The sequence below is a fragment of the Macrosteles quadrilineatus genome, unplaced genomic scaffold (assembly GCF_028750875.1).
Source record: "Macrosteles quadrilineatus isolate MER2022 unplaced genomic scaffold, UCM_ALF_1.0 Scaffold_11__1_contigs__length_5352618, whole genome shotgun sequence".
In the NCBI taxonomy this organism is placed as follows: domain Eukaryota; kingdom Metazoa; phylum Arthropoda; class Insecta; order Hemiptera; family Cicadellidae; genus Macrosteles; species Macrosteles quadrilineatus.
The window spans coordinates 4,661,676-4,685,286 of NW_026542604.1; the positions used below are offsets into that span (position 1 = coordinate 4,661,676).

The 23,611-nt window shown below is 35.1% G+C and overlaps 1 protein-coding gene across 3 annotated transcripts in view; it reads right to left on the reverse strand.

Moving 5' to 3' along the window:
* The window catches only part of LOC129004795 (homeobox protein araucan-like), a 120,750-nt gene that overhangs the window by 55,927 nt on the left and 41,212 nt on the right, over positions 1-23,611 (reverse strand). For 2 of the 3 annotated variants that reach the window (XR_008491763.1, XM_054433436.1), the window contains exon 3: positions 2,506-2,823. Coding sequence is in view for 1 of the 3 variants with exons in the window: in XM_054433436.1 (XP_054289411.1) it covers positions 2,506-2,823 (318 nt within the window). In the remaining 2 variants the exon portion in view is untranslated. Of the gene's footprint in view, positions 1-2,505; positions 2,824-18,189; positions 18,474-23,611 lie in introns of those variants that run through there. The other variant, XR_008491764.1, reaches the window with a different exon arrangement.

Here is a 23,611-nt window from a genome sequence, read left to right on the forward strand (position 1 = left end):
GTATCCGGCTCGAAGGACCAACAGAGTTTTCGCCTTGTTTATAATATAGCAATGATAATTATTAGTGAGCGTTTTACTAACAAGTTTGAATATTTTCGGTTTTAATATGTTAAAAAGTTGATTCTGACCGTGACCATGAAATCGAAAATTATAGCTCCTTGTGATAATTTTCAAACTATGCATGGATTTGGATAGTGGATAAAGTATTTTAGGTTAAAAATGACTTGAGTTGCAAAATTGATTTTTTTCATCCACACGCACAATTTTTGTGTACTCAAGTAGTCAAGTCACAGGATAATAACCGTCTTTGATAGAGGTTTTTGTTTAATTAATTTGCCAGACGCTGTGAAGGTTGTTAATTAATATTAAATTTGCCAAATACAGTAAAGTTGTATAACAGAATTGATGGATCCAAATTGCCAAGTTAGAGCACTGTTAATGCTGGTAATCACTGTTTTATACATAACATAACTTTGTTGCTTATTAAGGAGATAAAAAAGTAATTTAGAATAATTTAAGGATGATGATGATTTTTATATCTTCAAAATCTTTTATTTAAAAGTTATTAGTTTTTTTAGTCCAAGCCACTATCCGTCGAACACAATAGGTTATGTTAGCTACATTCCTAACCAAGATCAAAGAAATTGATTTTACTAAATAGCTCTAAATCGATCGATTTTATCATTTTATAGCAGCTTGAAAATTATACAACTTTTTTGGAACCTGTTCATCAATATTATGGTGAAAGAGTTTACACTTTAAGTGGCTTTCGTTACTCAGCTTTACAAAACATAAAGTAAATTAAATAGCCCGTCACGTGCACACCCAAAGTAATTTAGTTTTGGCATATTTGCATTCATAAAGCTTGCCCAATCAAAATAATATTTACCACTGAAGAAATGTCCTCAACCAAGCGTGATTCTACTTATCAGACAGCGCGTGCGAACTGAGATAAGCAAAAAATGCCACGTATTTTATTGCAAAACACTTCATAAAACACCTGCGATATGGAATGTGATAAGTTGTAAGATACAGCGTACAAACAGCGCGGTATGCACACGGCCACTGCTATATACACCGTGACATTAACATTCCTCTGAACAAGTGGGAAACAAATTAACTTGGCTGGGGTTATCGGGGAAAATTTCCGAACGCGATTTGATTTTACATATAAAAGACCGAGAAATCGAATTGTCGATTAGTATTCATGCAGGCTCTGCTCAATACAGCCGGCGCTGAGCAGTTTGACTCGGCCAATAAAATGGTAGAGATCCCGGGAATTCTCGGATCGTGGTTGTATGGGGCAGATAGGAGACGATGGGATAGGGCGAATGGCTTTATTCATTATCCACTGTTTTCAAGGCGCATCGTGTCAAGGGTTGGGTGTCAAATTTATAGATGGCGTAATGGAAAAATACATTATGTGAATAGTAATCTTTCTAATGCAAATTATGATGTGTTTCCACAAAATCTGTTCAGTATTTACGTCCCTACTGATACAGAGCAATGCTGACTTTGCTGACCCTGGACGAAAACTTTCTTATCTTTACTGACTCAGCGTCAGCCGTCGGTTTCTGCTTATCAACTCGCAGGTAAATGATTCACACATTCATCACGAACTAGTCAACCAATGAGCTCATTTATAAACAAAATAACAATCATCTCAAAACTTTGTTAACATTTTCAATACAGTCGTGTACAGCATAAAACTTACTAATTTTAAATAAACTAATAAAATATATATTCTGACGATGGAGTTTTTTTCATAATCAATGCAGCTTTTCGATATAAACTTGAAAAACAGTATTAGATTTTGTTGAAGATTTCTGATAATATGCTGCAGTAGTTGTGTGGGAACACGTATCAGCTATTTAAAATGTTTGGCTAAAAAAATCTTTGCGTTAGCGAGTCCTACTTTTTCGGAACCAAGAAACTCTGAGATTTGGTGCTATTTTGAAATTTAAATTTCAGATTGCTATTTTAATTCCGAGAAAAACTAGGGGAAAATTAAATATAGTAATACGTATGGTTATTTTTAAGTACTGTAGGGTTTCTTAAAGGTGATGAAAAATAAAAATTGCTGCCAATCTGTAATCTGTGTGACCTCTAGTTTTCACCAATACTCTTTTTAACTGATGACCTTTAAAATGAGGTGTCACTTGTTTGGACTTTACATTTTAAGTTTTAAGTTGTCCTCGAAATACCCTAATTTTGGGGTTCTCGGAAAAAGTTGGTAACCCGTACAAAAGTACACTTTTAGAGGTGTAGTGTTAGGTTTTCCTGGTGTAACTCATAAACAAATTAATAGGGATTGTCCATACTTTTGCCCAACCCTGTACAGATGAGTAGTTGAGTAGATACAGTACTCACATGATAAAATAAAATAGTTGCCAGTTTAATCCTGAGAACAGTCAGAAATTGATTGAGGGTTCAAAACTAGACCTAGTTGTCCGTGATGAGTGAGTTAATAACAAGCATATCATCAGTGTATCGGTGTGTACTTACCAGGGGTGAGTAGAAGGCGGAACTGTCGATGCTGGGGTACGGGTTCTGGTCCGTGGAGGGGTAAGGAGCGCCGTATACAGCGGCCCTGGGGTAGGAACTGAGTGCGAGGCGGGCAGAGTCGTACTGACAGGAACAGACCGTCTGTCCGGACACAGGGTCCGTCATGATGGGGCGGCCATTCTCGCAGCAGGAGCCACCCCCGGAGGCAGAGCCCGAGGGAGACACCGCCCCCGTGGACACGCTACCGCCCCCGGTGGCTCCGGCACCCGCCCCCACTGGCGGAGAGACGGAGCTCGCCGGCTGACCCGAGACTAACAGCTGAAACAGAGAGTGAGAGTCAGAGGTTGGTGGAAGTTCAGGGTTTGAGGAGAACAACAATGGTTGGTCATGTTTAACTAGAGAATGGCTTCAAGAGGCATAAGGAAGTTGAACGGAGTTGATCCGAACCTGGTGAAATTATAGGGTTGGCAAAGCGGTTCAAAATGGATATATACACACAGAAATAATGGTAAATTTAACACAATATAGATACATAAGGCAAATTTGGAAGAAGTAAACGAAAGGGGGGATGGGTGGATGAATTGGTATAAACGTTTCAGTGAGAATATGTGCAACATAGAACAAATAGTAAACAGTACAAAGCTTACAAGTCAAGTCAACAGTATGGTTTGAAGGGAGATGCGGTATGAAAAAGTTGTAGAAATCATGAGGTAGAGGATACAGTTTTGTTTTTAATATGTAATCATGAGTTATTTATGAGCACAAATGATATCAATTATGGGAAGGTGTTTGAACGTATAAAAGCGTAAGACAAAATAGCAATCAAGACTAACATAAGAGAAAAAAAAACAAACAAGAGTTCAAGGTAACGCCGTCGAGAGAATATGAGAAGACAAAGTACCTGGTACAAAGAAGAGGACGAAGCAATGCGTGAGGGAAGCTGGAAAATGGAAAGGGTTTTGAACGTATGAAATATGTAAGACAAAAAAGTAATTAGGAATCAAATTATGAAAAAGTTCAATACCACCTTACAGAGAATGTGAGAACGTGGTAGTTTAAAATCCAAAAGGCAACTGACAACCCTGAAAAAAGTTAAAGAGCGGACGCTAAAAAATATGATTTTTTTTAGTAAAACTTATATTTATAAACTGACATTCACTATCAATTCAATCGGTAATCAGAAGAATAACTAGACAAATTATTGGAAACAGAGCCCAGCAAAAATTAATCGTGTTTAGTCAGAGGACAAAGAGACTGTTTATTATTGTGTCAGACCGTATTTGGATAACAACGTGTTGTTTTGTAAACGCGCTTAATAAATCTGCGGATAAACCTTTTTGCCTCACTTACTTGATAGAGGTGTTCGATTATTCAAATGAATCTACTTCAAAACGTATTATTGCTCAGTCGTTTGTTTGCTTTAAAATAATTCAGTTTGATTGAGAATTAAAATAATACTTTGCTGTTCTACATACAATAAACCTAATGATGGCGTATGATGTGAAACTGTACTGTATTTATCGTATTTCAATGTTTTAAATGTGTATTCCAAACAAAATATGTTTACACAATAATATTTTTCCAATGTGGATTTGACTATACAAACAATGCTGTCACCGGGAGCACGTTTGATACACTTGAAGGTTCTAAACAGTTTACTATCTGCAAGTACTCCAAAGATATTTACATGGAAAAATCTTACAAATTATGAAAAGAATGTTTCCACAAATTAAAAATATGAGTAAAGAATGCGAGGCTTTTTATAAGTAATCTTTCTCCAGAGTGGCGTGTATTTCGACTGTAGCGATCAATCAAAGTCATATGAGCTACGGGTGTTTTCTCTGTGATTTTAGTTTTGGCGTTGGGACAACTACCATAATAAACATCAAGGTTTCGCGGGTTTCAAATGAATTACTCTTTTGATACTAGGCTTTTTAATTTTTGAAAATAGTCTCTTTACCAATCCAAACCATCATACCACCACAGATTAAAAAGAGTAGACACCACAGATGGTAATATACAGTAGAATACTTTACTAGACTCAAAAAGGATGCTAGTATATTTATTAGTGTTTAAACTTCACAATTGAAGAGGAGAAAATGTTTATAAAAGTAGACTAATCAAAATCAAATCATCCAAAAGATTAAACCAATTGCGATTGCTATATCAGTTATGTTTTGCAAAGCTAAACATCGCGAATTGCAATATTTGTGTTGGTGCAACACAATTCACACTATTTGTGTTGGGGCAACACAAGCTGCATTTGTGTGGCAAACAGTCACCTCATCCATCTCTAGGCAAGTGGGCAGCAATTGGGGCGATTAAAAGCAGCTGAGCTGGATAGCAGGTGTTTAAAAAACCGGCATGAATATTATAGGTCGAAAGTTTGTAATGGCATAACGAGCTCCTGAAATACCAACAATTATTTCATCTTACCAAGGTGGTGTTTTTGTTTTAATAAACTCTAACCGTGAATTTGTAAGGTGAAATTCCAACGAGGCTAATCAAAATTAGGAGAGAAAGTCATATTTTTGTAATTGTACGAAATAAAGTGAGATTTACATTGTTGGAATTGGGAATTAAAAGGTGAAATTTGAATTACGAGGTTTGATTTGTAATCGTAAAATGTTGATCACATTATTAACGTATTTAAAAAATAATATCCCTAGAAAAACATCTGTTTCTTGTTTCAGCAGTTCTCAACTCGTCAAATCTACTAATAAATTTGATACACGTCTCAGAAAAAAAAAAAAAAAAAAAAACATATGCAATACAAAACCTTAAATAACAGCGTGACAGGTTCACCAGATGATATTATACGTATGAGTATAAATTGTACATGGGCACATTTCCTGAGAAACCCGCAAAATACAATCAGAAAGGGTGTTGGAAACGTTATGAGTCAGCCAGGCTTGGGATTTAGACGTGTTATTTCGGTTTTTAGATTACAAGGTTGTGCCTTTACAACTATGTTCGGAAGCAGCCATTTCGCTTGCGTGCAAGCAAGACGGTCGCGCGTACCTGATAATTTGTATAAACTGTAATACTCGGTTGGAAAATATACGTTTGGTGACATTGATGGTAATCTGACGTTTCGTGTTTCATCTCAAGATTGAAAAGTTAAAAGATTGTTGGTTAAATAACTGAACTATTCACTTCATTGTTTTATTGGTGTTAAGTACGTTTGTTAACTTTAGGGTAAAGTAAAGTGATGTTTTAACACTGCGAGAATCATTCTCGAAGAAGTGACAGAAGATTTTGTCTTCGAATGATACTTTTCAAGACACTGTCTTTAACGTAAACGGGTCAAGGGAGAGAGAATTTTTGTAGAGCAGAGTAGGCTTGGTTTAAACTTGATGATTATTAGATTAAATTAATCAGTTATCAGTTGAGGTATGGAGTTATTTCTAGGGGAGGATTATTCCAGAGGAAATGTTAGAGAGAATGTGCTAGAAAAGTGTTAGAGAAACTCTAATAAACTCTTCTAGACTTTCTCTGTGTGAAAATCTTTGCGGAATAACCCGTTGTCTGAAAGAGCATTTTCGAGGCGAAGCACCTTTTACTAAAAGAGAGCAATTCCAAATCTGAACCTTTTTGGGAAAAAATTATATTAGTCAATAGAACTATTCACATTCAGGACTTTTTCTCCATATGATAACATTTTTTCGCATATGGAACAGAAAATTAAATTAAACCTTAGTTTTATGAATTGGACAATTTGAGGACACTATTTTTAGACATCTGTGTCGGTTTCGGTTTCCAGCTAAAGGCGGGTTGGCGAGCGCGCGCTAACCAACGCGGCCTCTAACTAGCGCAAACACAAACAAACACACACACAAACATAACACCTGTTTGTACCAAAATTCTGAGAACAAGTCAGGTAATGGGTTGAGCAAAGCGTCAACGCGACACCAGCGAGTGACCTGTCGCTGGGGAGTTGTAACTGGAGCCCAGTACAGTGGTACAGTATGTGACGCGGACAAAGACCGTTGAGAATGTATTTTTTGCACTCATAGGTATGCCGTTTAATTGACTAATTGAACATATAATTGTAATTCATATGTAACAAACTTAAGCCTGTATATCTGTCAACAAAATTATTCTCTTTGATTTTAGAGTCAAATTTATTGTTTGTTCTTCACGGGTTATGATTTATTAACTGTTGTACACCAGGAGGTGCATAGTTAAAAATTAGCAAAAAGAAAAGTTTTTTGTTGGATTATGGTATTTATTGTGCGCAGTGGTATAACATATTAACACGAATATGGGTTATCCATGAAAAACGAACTTTTTATTTGTTGTAAAGTAATTCGAGTCCGTGGTATACTGAAATACCAAGTTTAAGTAAAACCAATTTAAAGGGGGCACTTTTGTTTATCAACTTAAAAAATACTTCCGAAAAAGTCTGTTAACAGAAATTACTCCTGTAGAATTAAAAAATATTTCCAACACACACTCTTTAGGGCCATAACGTTTTCCCTGATTTCCCTCACTTTCTAAGGGAGTAAAATAAAAACAGCGATATAATTATATTCGCTGTAAAACGCAGAAAGTGCTCGTAAGAAAATTACGACGACGCGAAGGGCTTTTAGGGCTGCTACAAGCTGTTATAATTAAGCAGCCAGCGGTTGTCGAGATTTTTAAGATCTGCGATGCCGCATAAAGAATTTTATCCTCTTTTGATGTCGGCATAAGGGTAAACTGTGGTTGTTGAAACCGCGCCCGTGCCAACCCTTTGTGGAGGGCGGGCTCGCAATGAATCCATCGTGGTAATTATTTCATTTTTTGCTTCGTTTTTACGTGACCGAAATACCCGCATGAAATATAATATTTACGGATAGTACTGTGAATGAACTACTGTGTTACTGGTTTATTTGTAAAGGTGGAGTGTTTGTGGGATAGATATGTGATCAAAATAAGTATGAAACTTAAAAACTATGTATTTTATTTATTCTGTCATTCTAAAATATATAACATTGCACAATTACTGTTCATACATTGTTAATTCGTTAGTGAAATTCAACCTTATTGGGACAAATAATTCACAACCTTGCAATATTTATAACACAATTTGAAGGAGTTAACAACGTCAAATCACTTTCTCACTGAGATGGCATAGTGCAAGTTTTGGAGGTAAGATTTTTTAAAGACAAATAAATGCAAGTACAAATCGCTACAGGTGTTTCTAGAACTTAAAACTTCTATTGTGTTCTATTGTGTCCAACATTATAAGGTATTTTGTAAAACGACAATGTTATTTGAGATAGGAAGTGTAAATTGAAGTTAAATGTGGAGTAAGTATATCATTCATTCCCTCATCACCTGATTGAAAAAAACTCAAGCTGACTTAGGTTTACCTACACAGCACTAACTCGCCGTTAAGAGGTCCAAAACAAATAATCCAAGAAGCGGGGAATGGATCAATCGAATAGAAGCACAACCCTTTCTGCAATCAAATAATTGCGTCAGTGTCAATATTAGCTAAGCCCTCCGCGCTCCAATAACAGATTCTCTGTCCCCATCCCCTAATGCAAGCCAACTGCAATACAAAACTGACCGTTGCAACTGGCAAACTGCACTTGTGATGGAGTTTACAATTAATCGGATGAAATTAGATGGACTAGTTATTTTGCGTTTAAACGTCAGTTTAAGATTATCTCTCTAACATCGGGTCAGATTAATTCACACAAAAGTCATTAGCAATCTGCATGTTTTGAACCAAGAGTATTTTATCGAAACAGATCGAAAAAGTGCAAGGAAATACGCACTTTTTAGTTAAAACTGCAGAAAATATAAGTACACAAAATTTGAAGACTGTAAAACTTTTCTTTTAAAAATATAGTTTTGCAAAATAGGCCTGAGTATGAAATATATTTTATTAATCGATAGGGAAAATAAGTGTCTGAGTGTGTGATTTTGCAGACAGATATTTCTTGAATCTCGCATTTTACAGACCGCTTTCCACTTAAACATAGGTACTTATCTAAATATTTGCATACAAGTATCTGGGCTAAACACTCCTGCTATGGATTTAAATTAAAGTTAATTGTTATATTTACTAAGTAAATGCCAATGTGCAGAATTTTGGTCCTAGAAATGCATATAACGCATATTGCTTTTTCTAAACAAATATCGGCAGATACAATACCGCTACTGATGACAAATATTGGTTTTTATTTTGAAGTACAGTAAGGTAATAACAATCTTTAGAAATTCACCCGAAATAATGAACATGTGTATTTGACACCGAAACTCATTCCTTTAACTTTCTGCAGCCGAAAAAGATTATTAGTTTTACTTTTGAATTCAGCAACTGAGTGAGACTATTAAATAATACAAAATAAGTACATAAACCTATTCATACTGGAGCAGTGACGATAAACCGAATAAAATAAATCCTTGGACAATATTCAATGGCATCGCTGCAGTCAAATGCACAATGAAATCATATTTTGAACATCTTGTTAAGCTCCAACGTTTCTTGTCTTAACATTTAACAGCTGGTTGAAATCTTTTGTCAATGATGATTTAAGTAACGTTTCACAACAGACCCAACGTTAAGTGAGAACAACATTCCAAAATAATCCGGACAACTTGTCTAACAGTGAAACCAACGACGTCCGATTATATGGAAACTAAACGAATTACCCAACAGTCTAATCTCCTTAGCTGGTTTGTACTTAATAGATATTACCGCCTCTCTCTTGACAATTGTAGAACTAGTTTGGATATTGTGCTCTGATCTTCAATTAAGGTTATATCTATGTAAAATATAAGTAGAACTATAGATATTACGTTTTATCTATGGTATGTTATAAAACACTATTTTATAATATTTTCCAGTTGAAATTCAGGCGTTTTAAAGTCCGTATGCGCTATGTTTGGATTTATAGTAATAGCTCTGAAATAAATGTGGAAACGTTTGGATAATATTGATGAGGTATTTCTAAAACAAATATGGGATTGCCTTTTTGAACTGTTGACGAGGAATTTGTAAAATGCACACTTAATTATGGACGCTAAGCTTTAGCTCCCAACCGTTAAACACTTAGTAGAGGCTTTATCATATAGCTTAATCCATTGGTGATTGGACGGATTTAAACCTGGCATCCCGAGAACCGAAGTCCTTCGCACTACTAATTATGCTTGCTGTACTAATGTTGAAACTTTATATATATTATTAGATATTTTCTCACTTAAAGGTGCTCCATTGCAACAATACAGAGAAACTCCCGTTACTAATTTTGCCAAAGATTGGTCGTTGGTAGTGACGATGTTTTCAGTCTAATAGACAGTTGGGTAGACCGCAGCCCAAGGTAGGTAACTCGATACAGCCACCAGCTTCGAACTGTCGACTTGTGAACCAACATTACACCTCACAGTTGTGAACCCCTCAAACAACAAACAACCGCGTATATCTACATTAGTTTAACTACGTACAGTATAATGATTACGCTTAATCCGTTGTTAAAAATGTTTAGTTTAATTCTTCTCTTGTATGCATGAAGTGAGTAGGACCCACTAGTTCTAAAGCCAATTAGTGTATCAGCACCCCATTTTAAAGAAGTGTGTGTTGAAAGCATGTTCATCTGTTCGATGATTACAAAAATACAATGGGGGCTATCAACAATGTTAATATTTTAAACCTTCGGCTCAGGATGTCCAAATAAGGTGCGAAATGAAAAAGTGCCAATTTATCTCGATTTTAAGCATCGATATTATGAGGTGGGGATGAGCTGTGTAACTAAGATGAGCTAGCAAAACAGGAATCTATAATATATTAATAGGCAAGCAAGTTTCTTTAACACCTTTTTTCTCAGCTCGTGTGCATCACACAGGGAAAAGCTACGCATACTGTTGGAAAGATATTTTCCTGTAGAAGTGCAAAATCCCTTTATAAATTAAAATAGGCTCAAAAATAAGCACAATGAGCCTATGGGTTGGCATGCTGGTGACAAAATAAAAGAAAAACTGAAAATCAAAACAAATGGAAGAAATTACAATCACGTGTTTTATTTAACAGTGTGGGGTGAAAATAGAGACGTCTGTACATTACACATTGTTGGTCGAGTTTTCGACCACTGGACGACCACTAGTATTTATTTATTAATGCCGATGATGAGCCGCTGAATCCAGTTTTGAACTATAATTTAAATAGTCTAATGAAATAGTTGCGAGCTCGAACTTGCGACCTTCAGAACACAATGACCACCCAGCTGAACACCAAGTTTCGTTTTCAAGCTGAACACCAAAGCTGAAGATCGGCGTTGAGGTGAATACATACAGAAGATGTCTTCCAACGCTCGCCGTACGCAGCCGCCCCTGCCATGGTCGTACCTAGGGTGCCAAGTCTACCGTAACATCACGCCCCTTGCACCAGCCTATCACGACATTCGTACATTCAGATCTGGTTCACCACAATGAAGAGATCGCGTCGAGTAGATTTAAGATTGCAACCGGTTTTCGGCTCATTCACTGTCCCGTTCTGGTTTCTTTTCAGAGTTCTTCAGTTGTCAAACCGCACAAGCATTGTGAGAACTATAACGTCAATAGATATTGTGGGGAGGAACGCTTGCAATTGACCCTTCGAACTCTATGTTATTATCAATTATGTAATCAGGTATATGTGATTCCCTTATCTTACAGACATGGAATTTTAAAACTAGCTACTTTAAAAAATGTTTGTGTACAAACCCATATAAAGTAAGGGCAAGGGATGGTAGCAATATCCCTGGCTGGGACTTTCAAAGAATTCGCCCATCCCGTCACCTATCAACTAAGGCCCATGGTCAAAACAGCACTTACATGAGATAGTTTATCCAATCTAGAATACGGTTGATAACAAGTCTAAGTAAATTACATGTTCAAGGCACAAGTTCAACGTATCTTACAACCATTGTGATGGGATTATTTTTGTTGTACAAAATTGAAGTAATTAAAATCCAATAGTTTGTAATTTCAATAACATTCGTTTAATATTAAAACTATGGTCCGTAGGGTCACAGATTAACTAATTATTTTGGAAATTTTATAAATTTACCAGTTTGAATAACAAACCCTAATGTCCTAATCCTACTAAAACTTACCACATCATAGTGGTAGAAACAAAGCAATTGAACTGACTTTACTAAAACCATACACATCTATCCCGCACCCCCTCCTCCACTAGCTGAAAAAACACAAGGAAGCATGAATAAAAATCTGTGGGAAAATCCGGGCGTATGCCAAATGAGCTAATATTTTGGGTGTTGAGAGCTCTGGGGGGAGGCTATCGTAGAGGTTTTTGTGGAATACTTGAGCCAAGGGGTCGCCGAGGGTTCTAAGAGCTCTCTGAATATATAGCACTTATGTCCACTGTAGGAGGGACCGAGTGCAAGGATGGCAAATTTGGGAAATGTCCCACGATTTGTTTAATCTAATGAATATATCAGTTGTTTATCCAATAAGAGACGTAGTAACTATTGTTCTGGAGAAATTCAGCAGGCTGAAACCATACGTTTAATGCTCAACTTAAAAACATTTTTATATAACTTAAAACAAATTGTTACGACGATGTTAAGTCTAAGGAATATGTCAACCTTAGTCACTAACAAGACTACAAGATCGCGCCACTCATCCTACACTCATCCTTCACTCATATTTGGGTTAAAATACGCACATAGTGGCGTCCCCATCTTAAATAATTGATTGATTGATTGATTGATATATTGTCGAAGAAGTGGGGTTTAAGGAGTCAAAGTTTGTAAGGACAATATTTTTTTGTCTGAGATACACGATATAGTTACCGCATGTTTAAACACGGTAGAGTAATTAATTACTAATGTAATACTTAAGCAATGATTACTAAGGTTAAAATGAAAAAAGTATCAATATTGTACCGATTTTTTTTGTAAAATAAAACTGTCAAAAGAATAATATAGTATAATCTATTTTTAATTGCAAGTAATATCTTAATATGGTGCAATTTAATTGCAAATAAACATTGGTATAAGATGAAAGCCATGTGTGATAAGTTGACCACTAGACCTTCCCAATCTCATCACTGTCAAGCCAACATCCTGTATCGAGCGAAGGAAAAAAACTGGTGTCAATGTTTGAAAAGTAGTTGACACTCGCACTGTTGTAGCGCGGCCATGTAGACCAGTCCAAGCACTGACACAAAGGAAAGCAATAGAACAGAGAAACACTCGTTGGTGAATCACTACTCTCACAGGTGTATACTGAACTTTGAAGATTTAAATTAAACGTGGATCTGACAGCACAACAGGGAAATACATCATGAAACATGAATACTCATGATCAAACAAAACTAGGAACCGACAGTACAGAGATAAGATCAGAGGTGAGAGGTGCAGATGTATAAAGATACCATTATCGTTATCATTTTTTCTCTCAGATGCCAAATAACCAAACATGTAATGTAAACATTGAGAGTTAAATTAAACGTGGAACCGACAGTAATGTACAACTGAAAATATCAGGTGAGAGGTGTATAACAGAGACTATCAACGTTATCACTTATCCTCTCAGGTGCCGAGGTAAACTAAACATGAAATGTAAACATTGAGAGTCAAACTGAACGTGGAACTGACAGTACAACAGAGACAAGATCAGGTGAGAGGTGTATAACAGAGACTATCAACGTTATCACTTATCCTCTCAGGTGCCGAGGTAAACCAAACACGAAATGTAAACATTGAGAGTCAAACTGAACGTGGAACTGACAGTACAACAGAGACAAGATCAGGTGAGAGGTGTATAACAGAGACTATCAACGTTATCACTTATCCTCTCAGGTGCCGACGTTTTTGCTCCTCCCTCGAGAGCGGTTCACAGTTCCAAGTGCCCTTATCTTCCACCCCTCCTACCATTAACCCTTTACCCTATTGAGAGGGTGGTTGAATAAAAACTTGTTATTCGTGTTGAAGAATGTGAAGGAGCCTTTGTAACTGAGTAGCACAAAATATTTCAAGTTTATTTCAAATTATTAATAATTATTTAAAAATTGGTTTTTAGAGCTAATTGTGTTTGTTATTCATCTTCTTTGCAAGATCGATTCAATTATTATGTTTGTATTTTTTTTATTAAGGTTATTTATTTCCCTTTTAACACAATAACACGCAACGTCTGCAACTACAATCACAACAGATCAGCTTCTACACAAATAACATACAAAGTGCACGATTGCCTAATACTTTTTTACATTCAGAGATTTGCTCATACCTGTTCCTATCTGTCTAGTAAGCATTAACAACATTTTTTCGTATATTCTGTACATTTTTGCATTTAAAAATAATTATCTACGGGAATATAACGGGTCATTCTAGTTTGATTATTTTCATTTTAAATTAATATTTTATGAAACCTCGAAATTCGACAAATAATAGTGCAATAACTGTTTTCCTCCAAATCCTTGTTGGATAGATACTGCAATAAAAAAAACTCTTTGATTTCATCCTTACAAAAGAAACCCCCGACAAATTCTCATTCTCAAAATTACAAAGTCTCTTTGCCAATTAACCAACACTGTCACATTAACCTGCGCCGTATCAAAGGGGTTGGGTGGTTCAAATCATTGATTACATCACTTTAGTCCATCCGATGTGTCGGACAGTCGACCAATGACCAATGAGACGTCGCTCGTGAAATTCGGACGAGGATTTGAATGCAATCTATGACAGTTGCACCGGGGAACAAATGGATTTTGGACCGGATATGCCAATAAAGCTTATCAATCGAATTGACAGATCGGTTTTCACGAGTAGTGCAATTGTGTCAGAAATGTTGTGGAGGGGGAGGGAGCGCCTGCGCGTCAATGTGCGTGCGCGCACCCCCTTGTCCTACACCTTGCTTACACGGTGCGAATCCAAAGGTTCATAATGTTTTTATTGGCTTTTCAAGTACAAATCAAAGCATTGTTTAATGCTCAGACAAGTGCTTCTTTACTGCTCTTGTTGCGTTTAGTTGGCGCAAAGTTTCAGTATTGATTGCTACTCCCTCCATCTGAGTAAATTGATGTTAATGACTCGCTAGGCTAATTGAATTGAATATGAATTAAATTGTGCGTTGAGGTACGCTTGGAAAAATAAATTAATCATAGTTTAGCAGTGTTTGGATGTATAATTTAACCGAGTATTTTATTTTAGTGTTAGCCTTACAAATTCGAAGTTATCCCAATTGCATATAAGATTAGGTTTAATCTTTAACTGTTTCTGATAGAACTTGTATCATCATTAGAGCTTGTAACATATGACCGGTTAAAAATCGTCGTTCTCAATATACATGCATTCAATAATAATGTGTTTATTAACCTAACATTTAAAAACAATGTCCAGACAAATTCGCCCAATGAATCTTGTACTTGGTTGTGCTGAACAGTCTATAGATAGCTTATGAAATGTTTACCAAGTGTACTATCCGAGTTCGGATAACGTGGACAGTTAACGGGCGTAATTCCGTGTAAATTCAGAGATAAGCGGCCGAGGAATGATGCATTGCGACACATTCGGATAATTATGTTAATTCCGCGTTATCTTCGACCCCTTCGCCAGCCTATTATTACTTGTATTTATTACACTTTTGACAAGCTGCTTCCTTCATTAGGTTTGTTGACCAAAGGAGTTTTATTCTTCTATTTATTGAGTTCTACTTCACTCTATATAATTAGACAAATCAAGTAAAAAAGGAGAATTTGTATTATAAAACGCTACCCCAGAGTATAAAGGAAAGAGAATTTAGAGCTTTTTAAATGTGTTTATCTTAGGCCAAGAAGTATGTTTGACTTATAATTATATAAATATTGTAATTGTATGCTTGTTTATTATATTCATTCACAAAGTCCACGGTACCATTTGTACAGAGAGTACATTAGACAATGAGTAGGCTACATTTCTTGTCTATTAGAATATAGAAACTCGGACGATTGCCAATGCATAGTTTTATTTTTAATGCTCTTAGACGCATGGTTTCTTAAATCTGTGCTATATAGACAAATCAAAATGTTAAAAACTGTAAACATTTTGTTTACAAAAATGTTAAAAAAAACTAGGCCTGTATTAATTTTGTTTGATTTTAGACTTTTGTATTTACTATAGATAGTATGCATAACAATGTAATAAATCTATAAAATATCACGATAAAAAACTGTGTATATATACTTTTCCATTGTCACCAAACTATTTGAATTCATTTTTAAACTATACGGCACTATTGTTTAACTTCAGATTTGTCACATTTAATCTTGTAATACTGTAAATTGAATTAATTTTAAATTCTATAGAATTCTTGATGTTTTAAGGGGGCAGTGTTTCTTATCCACAAAACAAAAATTAAAAATCTAACTTCCATTTAATAAATGATTTTATTCAAATTAATTGGATATCCAAACATTACAAAACCTCAAAACATGCAAACATTAAATTAACTAGGGATGTAAAAAATATTTAAATAATTTATTGAATCAATTAACATCTTGCTTTCTTTATTAACAATTTTCTATAAATTTCATCACATTTTCTGTATTAGTTGGGTTTAATTGCGCAAAGGTACACATGAAAAAACCATTACAAAAACCCACACTTCAACAACAAAGTTCAATTTTCATCCTACCTTTATTTATAAATAATTGCCAATAAACACCCTAAAATCATGTATATTCAAACAAAATGTAAACAAAATTAATGGTATTAGGCCTATAACATAATAACCACCCCAATTTGAAAATCAAACCACCGCCCGGCCCTATCCATTAGCTTTAGAGACCGTCATCCGTTACTAACCGTGCGGGAGGAGCAGATGTCTTATTATAAGGTTATTTGGGACCGAACACAGCCTAAGTAAATGAACCACTGAATGTAATGGATATGGGCCATTTGACCACAACCCCAACTGCTTAATAATGCACTCCTACGGCTTTATGTCTTTATTGAAATACTTTTAGGCTCTCCTGCTGTTTGTGCTTTACAGTATGGTATGGTACTAAAAATATGTGTGTACTAATTAATTATATAAAATATATACCTAAGTACTATATTAATGAGCTAAATTGGCTTAAATGGGACCGTGCTTATGTGTTAGTTATGATTAAACTTATAATTTTGAATAAATAATTCATTATTTGTGTTTACAGTTTTTGTCACGTATCATACACAATATTAATGGAAAGTCCTCAATTAGTTGGCATTTATGTAGTTACAGACGATGACAATAAAATATATTACATACAGTAAACCTAGTACGCAGAAAGATTTGGTTAAGTGACAATTTTAAAAGTATAAAGGGAATTTAATAAATATAATTATTGTTGTTCAAATGTAACGATTTCGTCATAAATTTTTTTATTCCGGTTAAACCGAATAGATAATGAATGGAAACAAGCATAATAAGAAAAACTATGCATGTGGAATGTGATATTCAATTGTTGTAAATAAATATAATTTTACTCTGGCCGTGTACTCTGAAATGCAGTAGGTATACATTTAAAAAAAAAATTACTGTAGCCTACATTAAACATTTTTAATTCAAAAGATGAGTATTTTTTAGCCATAACATCATTAGTTTCACATAAAATACAACAAATTACAAATATTGTTTTAATATTATTTTATTGGTAGTCTATTGTTATTTGTATTCAACTAAAATATATTTGTTTATTTATTCATGAGGGGGGGTATTTAATACCCTTTTTAGTATTAAAAATAGTAAATAACTTAAGGTTTACGGTATAGGTTTAGTAGTTACTTCGGCACATTCTGGAGAGCGTTGCCGACTCGGATAACTATAACGCTCAATGTTTTACTTAAAGTATTAGGTTTTATCTCTTTTTATGATTCAAATTTTATAATTAATTAACATAAATTAGGTTTGTTATAACACATTTTTTGCCTACAACAAAGGTATGAAACGGGTTATGGATGAACATGTTATTATTGTTTTGTTTTTTTGTTACGAATTAGCGTTGTTTTATTATGGTTTAATAAGTTTATTTATTTATTGCCGACCCTATTCAAATGTATGATAAAAATCCGTGGGCAAACAATTAGCTAAAGAAAAATTTTTGCTGTTTTAAATTGTCTAAGTTATTAAAGGATGAGTGATATAAATAGAAGCTAAATAAATAGTATACTTTAACGGATTTTTATATCTCTTGAACAGCTTTCAAAACAAAATTACTTTCTTGATTTAGCTGCAAAGGTAGGTACATAAATATTAATATCTTTCATAAAGCAGTAGAACTTTAGTTAAATTCCACTAGTTTTTTTTATATTTACATTACACATAAGGTTTCAAAGAAAGAGATTAGTGCAGTCAAAAGAGACGTTCTCTGTTTTTTTTTTATAAATTTATTTTGTTTGGATATCAATAAGGATAACAGCAACGGTATGTTTAATAACTTATTCTCCTTCGATATAACTTAGTCGCATTCTTTCTATGGATTTTGTTTGAAACTGTACCTTTGTTTGTATTAGATTAAGGTGTTAAAATAATTTATGTTTATTAAACTTCCCCCCTAACTTACTTGCTATTTATACTATGAAATAACCTGATATCAGCACGTTTATATGGAACCCTTATATGGACTTACAGTACAACTAAGTTACGCTACTCTCACATCACTATCTATCACTGGCACTGACACTGGTGTTCACGGGTTCGATCACAGCACAACACAACACATTTATTTACCTGGGACGCCGGTGAACCGTAGCCGTAGCCGAACTGGGCGTAAGCAGACATCCTCAGATCCTAGGCACTACCTCCTCCGCCGCATCACATTGAGGTTAGGTCCAACAACAACAAACGCGAACCGTTGCGGTCGCTATCGACGCTATGCTCAAACTGACAGAACGACCGTAGCGCTCTAGCGGTGAACGCTCAAACTACCACAACCGGATCTCCCCTCCCTGCGGGACCAATCAATAGCCACCATGCGCCCGCCCCTAACCGCGCTCCGCTAATCGGCGCGTCGCTCGCCACGTGACCACGCCCCCCTCCACGCCACGCCCACCCTGACCTACTATCTACAAAAATATTGCACAACTCCGCTTGTTCAATAAAGCGATGTGGGATGTTCGACCGTGTTCGAGCGCGCGGAATAAATTATCGCAAGTTGGAAATAAAAAGTAAATCCGTTGAAAAGGTTTTGAATAATAAATATAAAGAGTTTATCCCCCGCCCGTGCCTATTACGGCTGATGCTATCGTTTGTACAGGTTATTACGGCGCCGCCTTGCGGGGAAGGGTTGCCGTAAAGGGTTATCGAGATGTGATAAAGTGCTATGTCGCTTTGTCGTGCTAAGCAAGTGTTTGAATTGACTAATTTCGTCTTAATGAACATTAGCATCAATTTAAATATTCAAAAAGTGCGTTAAAATACGTGTTTTAATAGGGTATTGTGTAACTTATTGTAAGTAGACTACCAAGACGTTCGAAGTACAATTGTTGGTGTTACCATTCTAACCTGTTTCTTGCCTTTTTTTTAGGGTACCATAGTCAATATACTTGAGATATAAGTTTCCAGTACCAATTAACTTTTCACCACCAAACACAAAAAAACACTTTAGGACGTTATACACTTACTTAAATAGTGCACTCGTCAACGAACAAAGCTGTAGAAATGCATTTGTTATTTTTTAAAGTAACTTTTCTACTGAGACGTCAAAAGATTTTCCCACGTTTTACAGTGAGTAGAAGCTGTTATCATACGTGTATTTAATGCTGACACAGTCAATTGTAGAAGACCCGTCAGCCAAAGATATTCGGTAATCCGCAAAAGTATGGCTATATTTCATTGCAATGAAGAACTGTTTGAATAAAATGTGAACTGTCTAAGCAACTTCTTAATGTATCAGTCAGTAGGCTATCTACTTCAAGAAAGAGTCTGAGGCTTTGGTCAAACCACATTATTGCATAAGTTCTTGTCGAAAAAATTATTGAAATAACAAACAAATGTCGAAAGATATCAAAATCTGATTTATAATGACAAAACTGTAACAAAATCATGTGGCAGCATGATTCAGAGGTTTATCAGCAATTAATATGCACAGTTTGTGAATACTAACAGTATTAGGCCTACCGATAATCGCTACAATAATCATTAAGAAAGGATGTGGCATAGGTGGCATATCATTTGCCACGGAAAGAAATAACACTGGCATCTAAAGAGAACCTTGTGACACGCCAAATGTAACGTGAATCAGATGATTTGTTACCACCAACTTCATCATGGAACATATCTTCTAGGCATGACCTAAAGAAACCCATCTGAACTCCCCTTATTTCCAAACATTGCAAATTTTGAAAAAGAATCAGGTGTTCAAAGAATCAGGTGTTCAACACAAAAAAATACAAGCAGTGATCTGAGCACCTTTGAATAAAAAATAAGTTTAATTCTAAACCAAAATGTCAATAGAGTCCGTACAAATAGTCTAGGTATAAATAAACATAGATTTTAAATGTGGTTTCCTAGGAAACAAAAAATAAATCAGTCTGTAAATTATCTTCATTGCACCAGGAGCTTTATAAATTCGACAATCTTCATCAATCAAATTTTTGCAAATTTCGTAATTTGTGTGAATCATGGATAAAGCAGGAAAAGCTGGGTTGAAGAAAACCACGACAAACTTGGTACCCAAGCCCACAAGGATGCCTTATATAAACTTTGTGCAAGCATTTCGCAACTCGCACCTGGGGGAGTTCAGTCCCAAGGAGATGATAAGGGAGGCGGCTGCGGCGTGGAGGTCTCTCAGCGACAGTGATAAGAAGCCGTTTGTGGATCTGGCTGCCAAACAGCCGCGTCAGAAGAAAGTCAAGCGGCTTAGAAGACGCAGAACTGACAGTGAATACTCCTACTACTAGTGCTTTGGTGATTTTGTATAAATTCTATGTGAATGTAAGTGTGACTTGTTTAAGCTAAATTAAAAATATTTCTATTTTAAAGTAATCATTTGTGAGTTTACTTTTTATATGGACCTATTTATGCGCAAGTTTACAAATATTTCTTGTGCTAAAAAATTGTATGATTGTAATCATGTACTACAGTATATGATAAACCCGGGGGTGACAAGGGTTCAAAAAGGTAGGTTGTAAAGGAACAATCGGACAATTCCCTGTTCTCCCGCGAAATGAGCATTACAGAACGTGTGTTTGTGGCACTTCCCAATATTTTTGGAAAAGACCAATACTCTGAACACTTATATTAAGGTACGTTGTCACTGGCGCGGCTGGAACTGCAGTCGTTGGACGACAGCCGATGAACGATAATCGTATAGCGCCTGCTTAGCATTGTTTTCAATGGCACCGTTGTCACTGACGCGACTTTAGTCGTTGACGTCTATCGTACGGGACTGCTCCTGGAGCAGAGTCGCAGTCGTTGGACGATTGTTAAGGCATTCACAGCTTTTTCTCGAGTAAGAGCCCCGAGTGTACTTAGCCCCAATGGTATTCTTATGGAGAATAATTAACATGTTATATATCGCTTAGTTGTTAATTAATTTTATGATACTTGGTTAGTGGCTTTGTAGTATTAAGACACACATAAATGCATTGAAAACTGCGACGATGATGCAGTATGCCTCTTCTGCGAGTCCTGCTTCTCCGAAGACGAATAAATCGAGCTTTGGGTCCCGAGTGTGCAGGGTGTGAAAAGGACTATTATGTCTGTGACTTTTGCAAATACATTATTGTCTCAGTTATATGTTATTATAGTTTTTATGTTGTAATTTATGTTATAATGTGTATATTATAGTTATTTTGTTCATAAAAACTTCTTTTTTGTATGTATAAATTCTTGGTGACTTTGTTTGACTTAATAAAACATTTTCGCCATTGTAATGCAGTTTTTATTTATAATAAATATCTTTTAATGCTGTTACTGCAGGACTCCTATTACCAACACAACGGTGCTCATATTATTACCTACACATACCAAACCTTATAAAAAGTGTATTGCCCTCAAAATTAATAAATTAACTAGTCAAACGTAATATAACTGTACAAAAATACGATCAAACCAGGTAAGCAACTTAACAGACTATGTTATTGGGTACAAATAATGGGTAAATACTTAAAAAAAAATTAATAAGGGCTCATAATACCAGCTATTATCTTGGGAATTGACGTATTTTCTGACAAGCATTTCAACTGAAAGTGTATTTATTCTTCTCTTTGTTTCAGTTACGTAAAATTACATCTTCCCCACCTATGTCATCTTTCTACAGTTTTACGGAAACAATTTTATGCTAAAACTGACATTCGATGACATGTTTTAAACTTTTAAATGGTTGTTTTCAATAAAATTGGTCGCTAGAGAAATCTGCCTTGGTACAAACTATTGTATGATATTAGAAAGTATAGCTCAATAGTTTATGTTTCCACAAACCAAGCTACTCGTACTCGGAGCTAAAAGAGAAAGTACAGAGCTAAGCCCCGAGCTGTCTTGTTATTGTTTTACCATAATACTAAAACAAACCAGCTCTACTTCAACATGTTCATTTGTTTTTCAGACATACGATAAGCTTATTTTTTGCATAGGTATAAACGAAAGTAGACACGAAACACGTATATACGAAAGTAGATTTCAAGAACTAAATTTACAGCAGCATTGACGTAAGTAACAAAAAACAGGAGAAGAAACTACAACAGGAACAAACTAGTTGATTAGGTACTAGTGAGAAATTTAAAAGAAGAGACTAAAAAATACGCCGACGTACTCTTATATAATTTTGGATTGTGCAATTGTCTTTGATTTGAGGAAATAGATTTCTCATGTTTTGTAAGTCTAAATCTGTTTTGAAGTGTTATACATTTTAGTGCACTGATATAAACTAAATGTTTGTCATTGGTATTTCTCTGTGTGTATTTGTTAAAGTAGGACGTTACCCGAGCTTAATCCAAAGGATCAGTGATAAAGAAGTCATATTAATGAAAGTGTTGTTGTTTCTCCATTAAAAAATATGTAAAATCACATTGTAAGGGGGGAGTTCCGTACACAGGGCTCAGTGGTCCCATACGGGTGTAACAATTGATTTGTGTTTAAAGAGATATATCAATAACACCATATTAAAATTATATGACCGAATTTCCCTTGTTTGTGACTTCAAATAGCTCTTTAACGTTCAACGCACAAGTTTCACAAATTTTATGACAAAAAGCTAATGAACAGGTTCTTGTATTTAAAAATTAATAAGTTTGAGTTAGCTTTAAACCATCGATGGATTCATGTAAATAACTATACAGTAAGACTATATACATAGACGCGTTAAACCAGTTAAAAGGGCCAACAGCATGTGTAAAAATTATTTCATTCAAAAGAAGTGAAGAGCAAAGCGTTCCTCGTTAAAAAGATTAGGGTTTTAACAAACATTTAAATTGTATTGAAAGAATAATATACATATAATGAAAAAAAAAACAGATTCCATTATCAAATCGTTGCATTGAATAAGCCTACACGCCGAATACTTGGCCAAAACTTATCAACATAATGGTATCTTTGAACAGAATAGTTCAGAAGTACCAAAGATACTCACTGAATAGTGAACGTACATCTTCTCAACAAAAATAAACTCATACCGAATAGTTCCAAAACCAAAATTAAAACTACGAGTTAACATGTAAAGTGAATATTACACTTTTCTCTTTTCTCTTTTCTGCTTCAAAACTCATCAATTTATTTAACAATTAACAGCCATAGCCTAACCACCATTCATTCATTCTTAACCGAAAGCTCGCCCTATTGTAGAACTGCCGTAACGTTTATTACAGTATTTAACTTTTCAATTGCAAGAAACAACAATTCCACAGAAAGGTTTAACATATTGAATATTTAAATATATTTTAAATTGCCGTTAATTTTAATATTAAAATAATATACGGAATTCTGTTGAATTCATATATCCTTATCTAACCCGTGCATTAATCAATATAAAAATACGACATACAACAATTACTCGGAAAACATTCAACAAGGTCTACAAAAACTATCGTAACAATTAAATGCAACGGCAACTTATCTACAGTTAAGAACAATTCAGATTAAAAACACTACCTTACCGTATTCCAGTATACAAAATAGAAATTCTTTAAATACTTGAAAGGAGTTAAATATTATT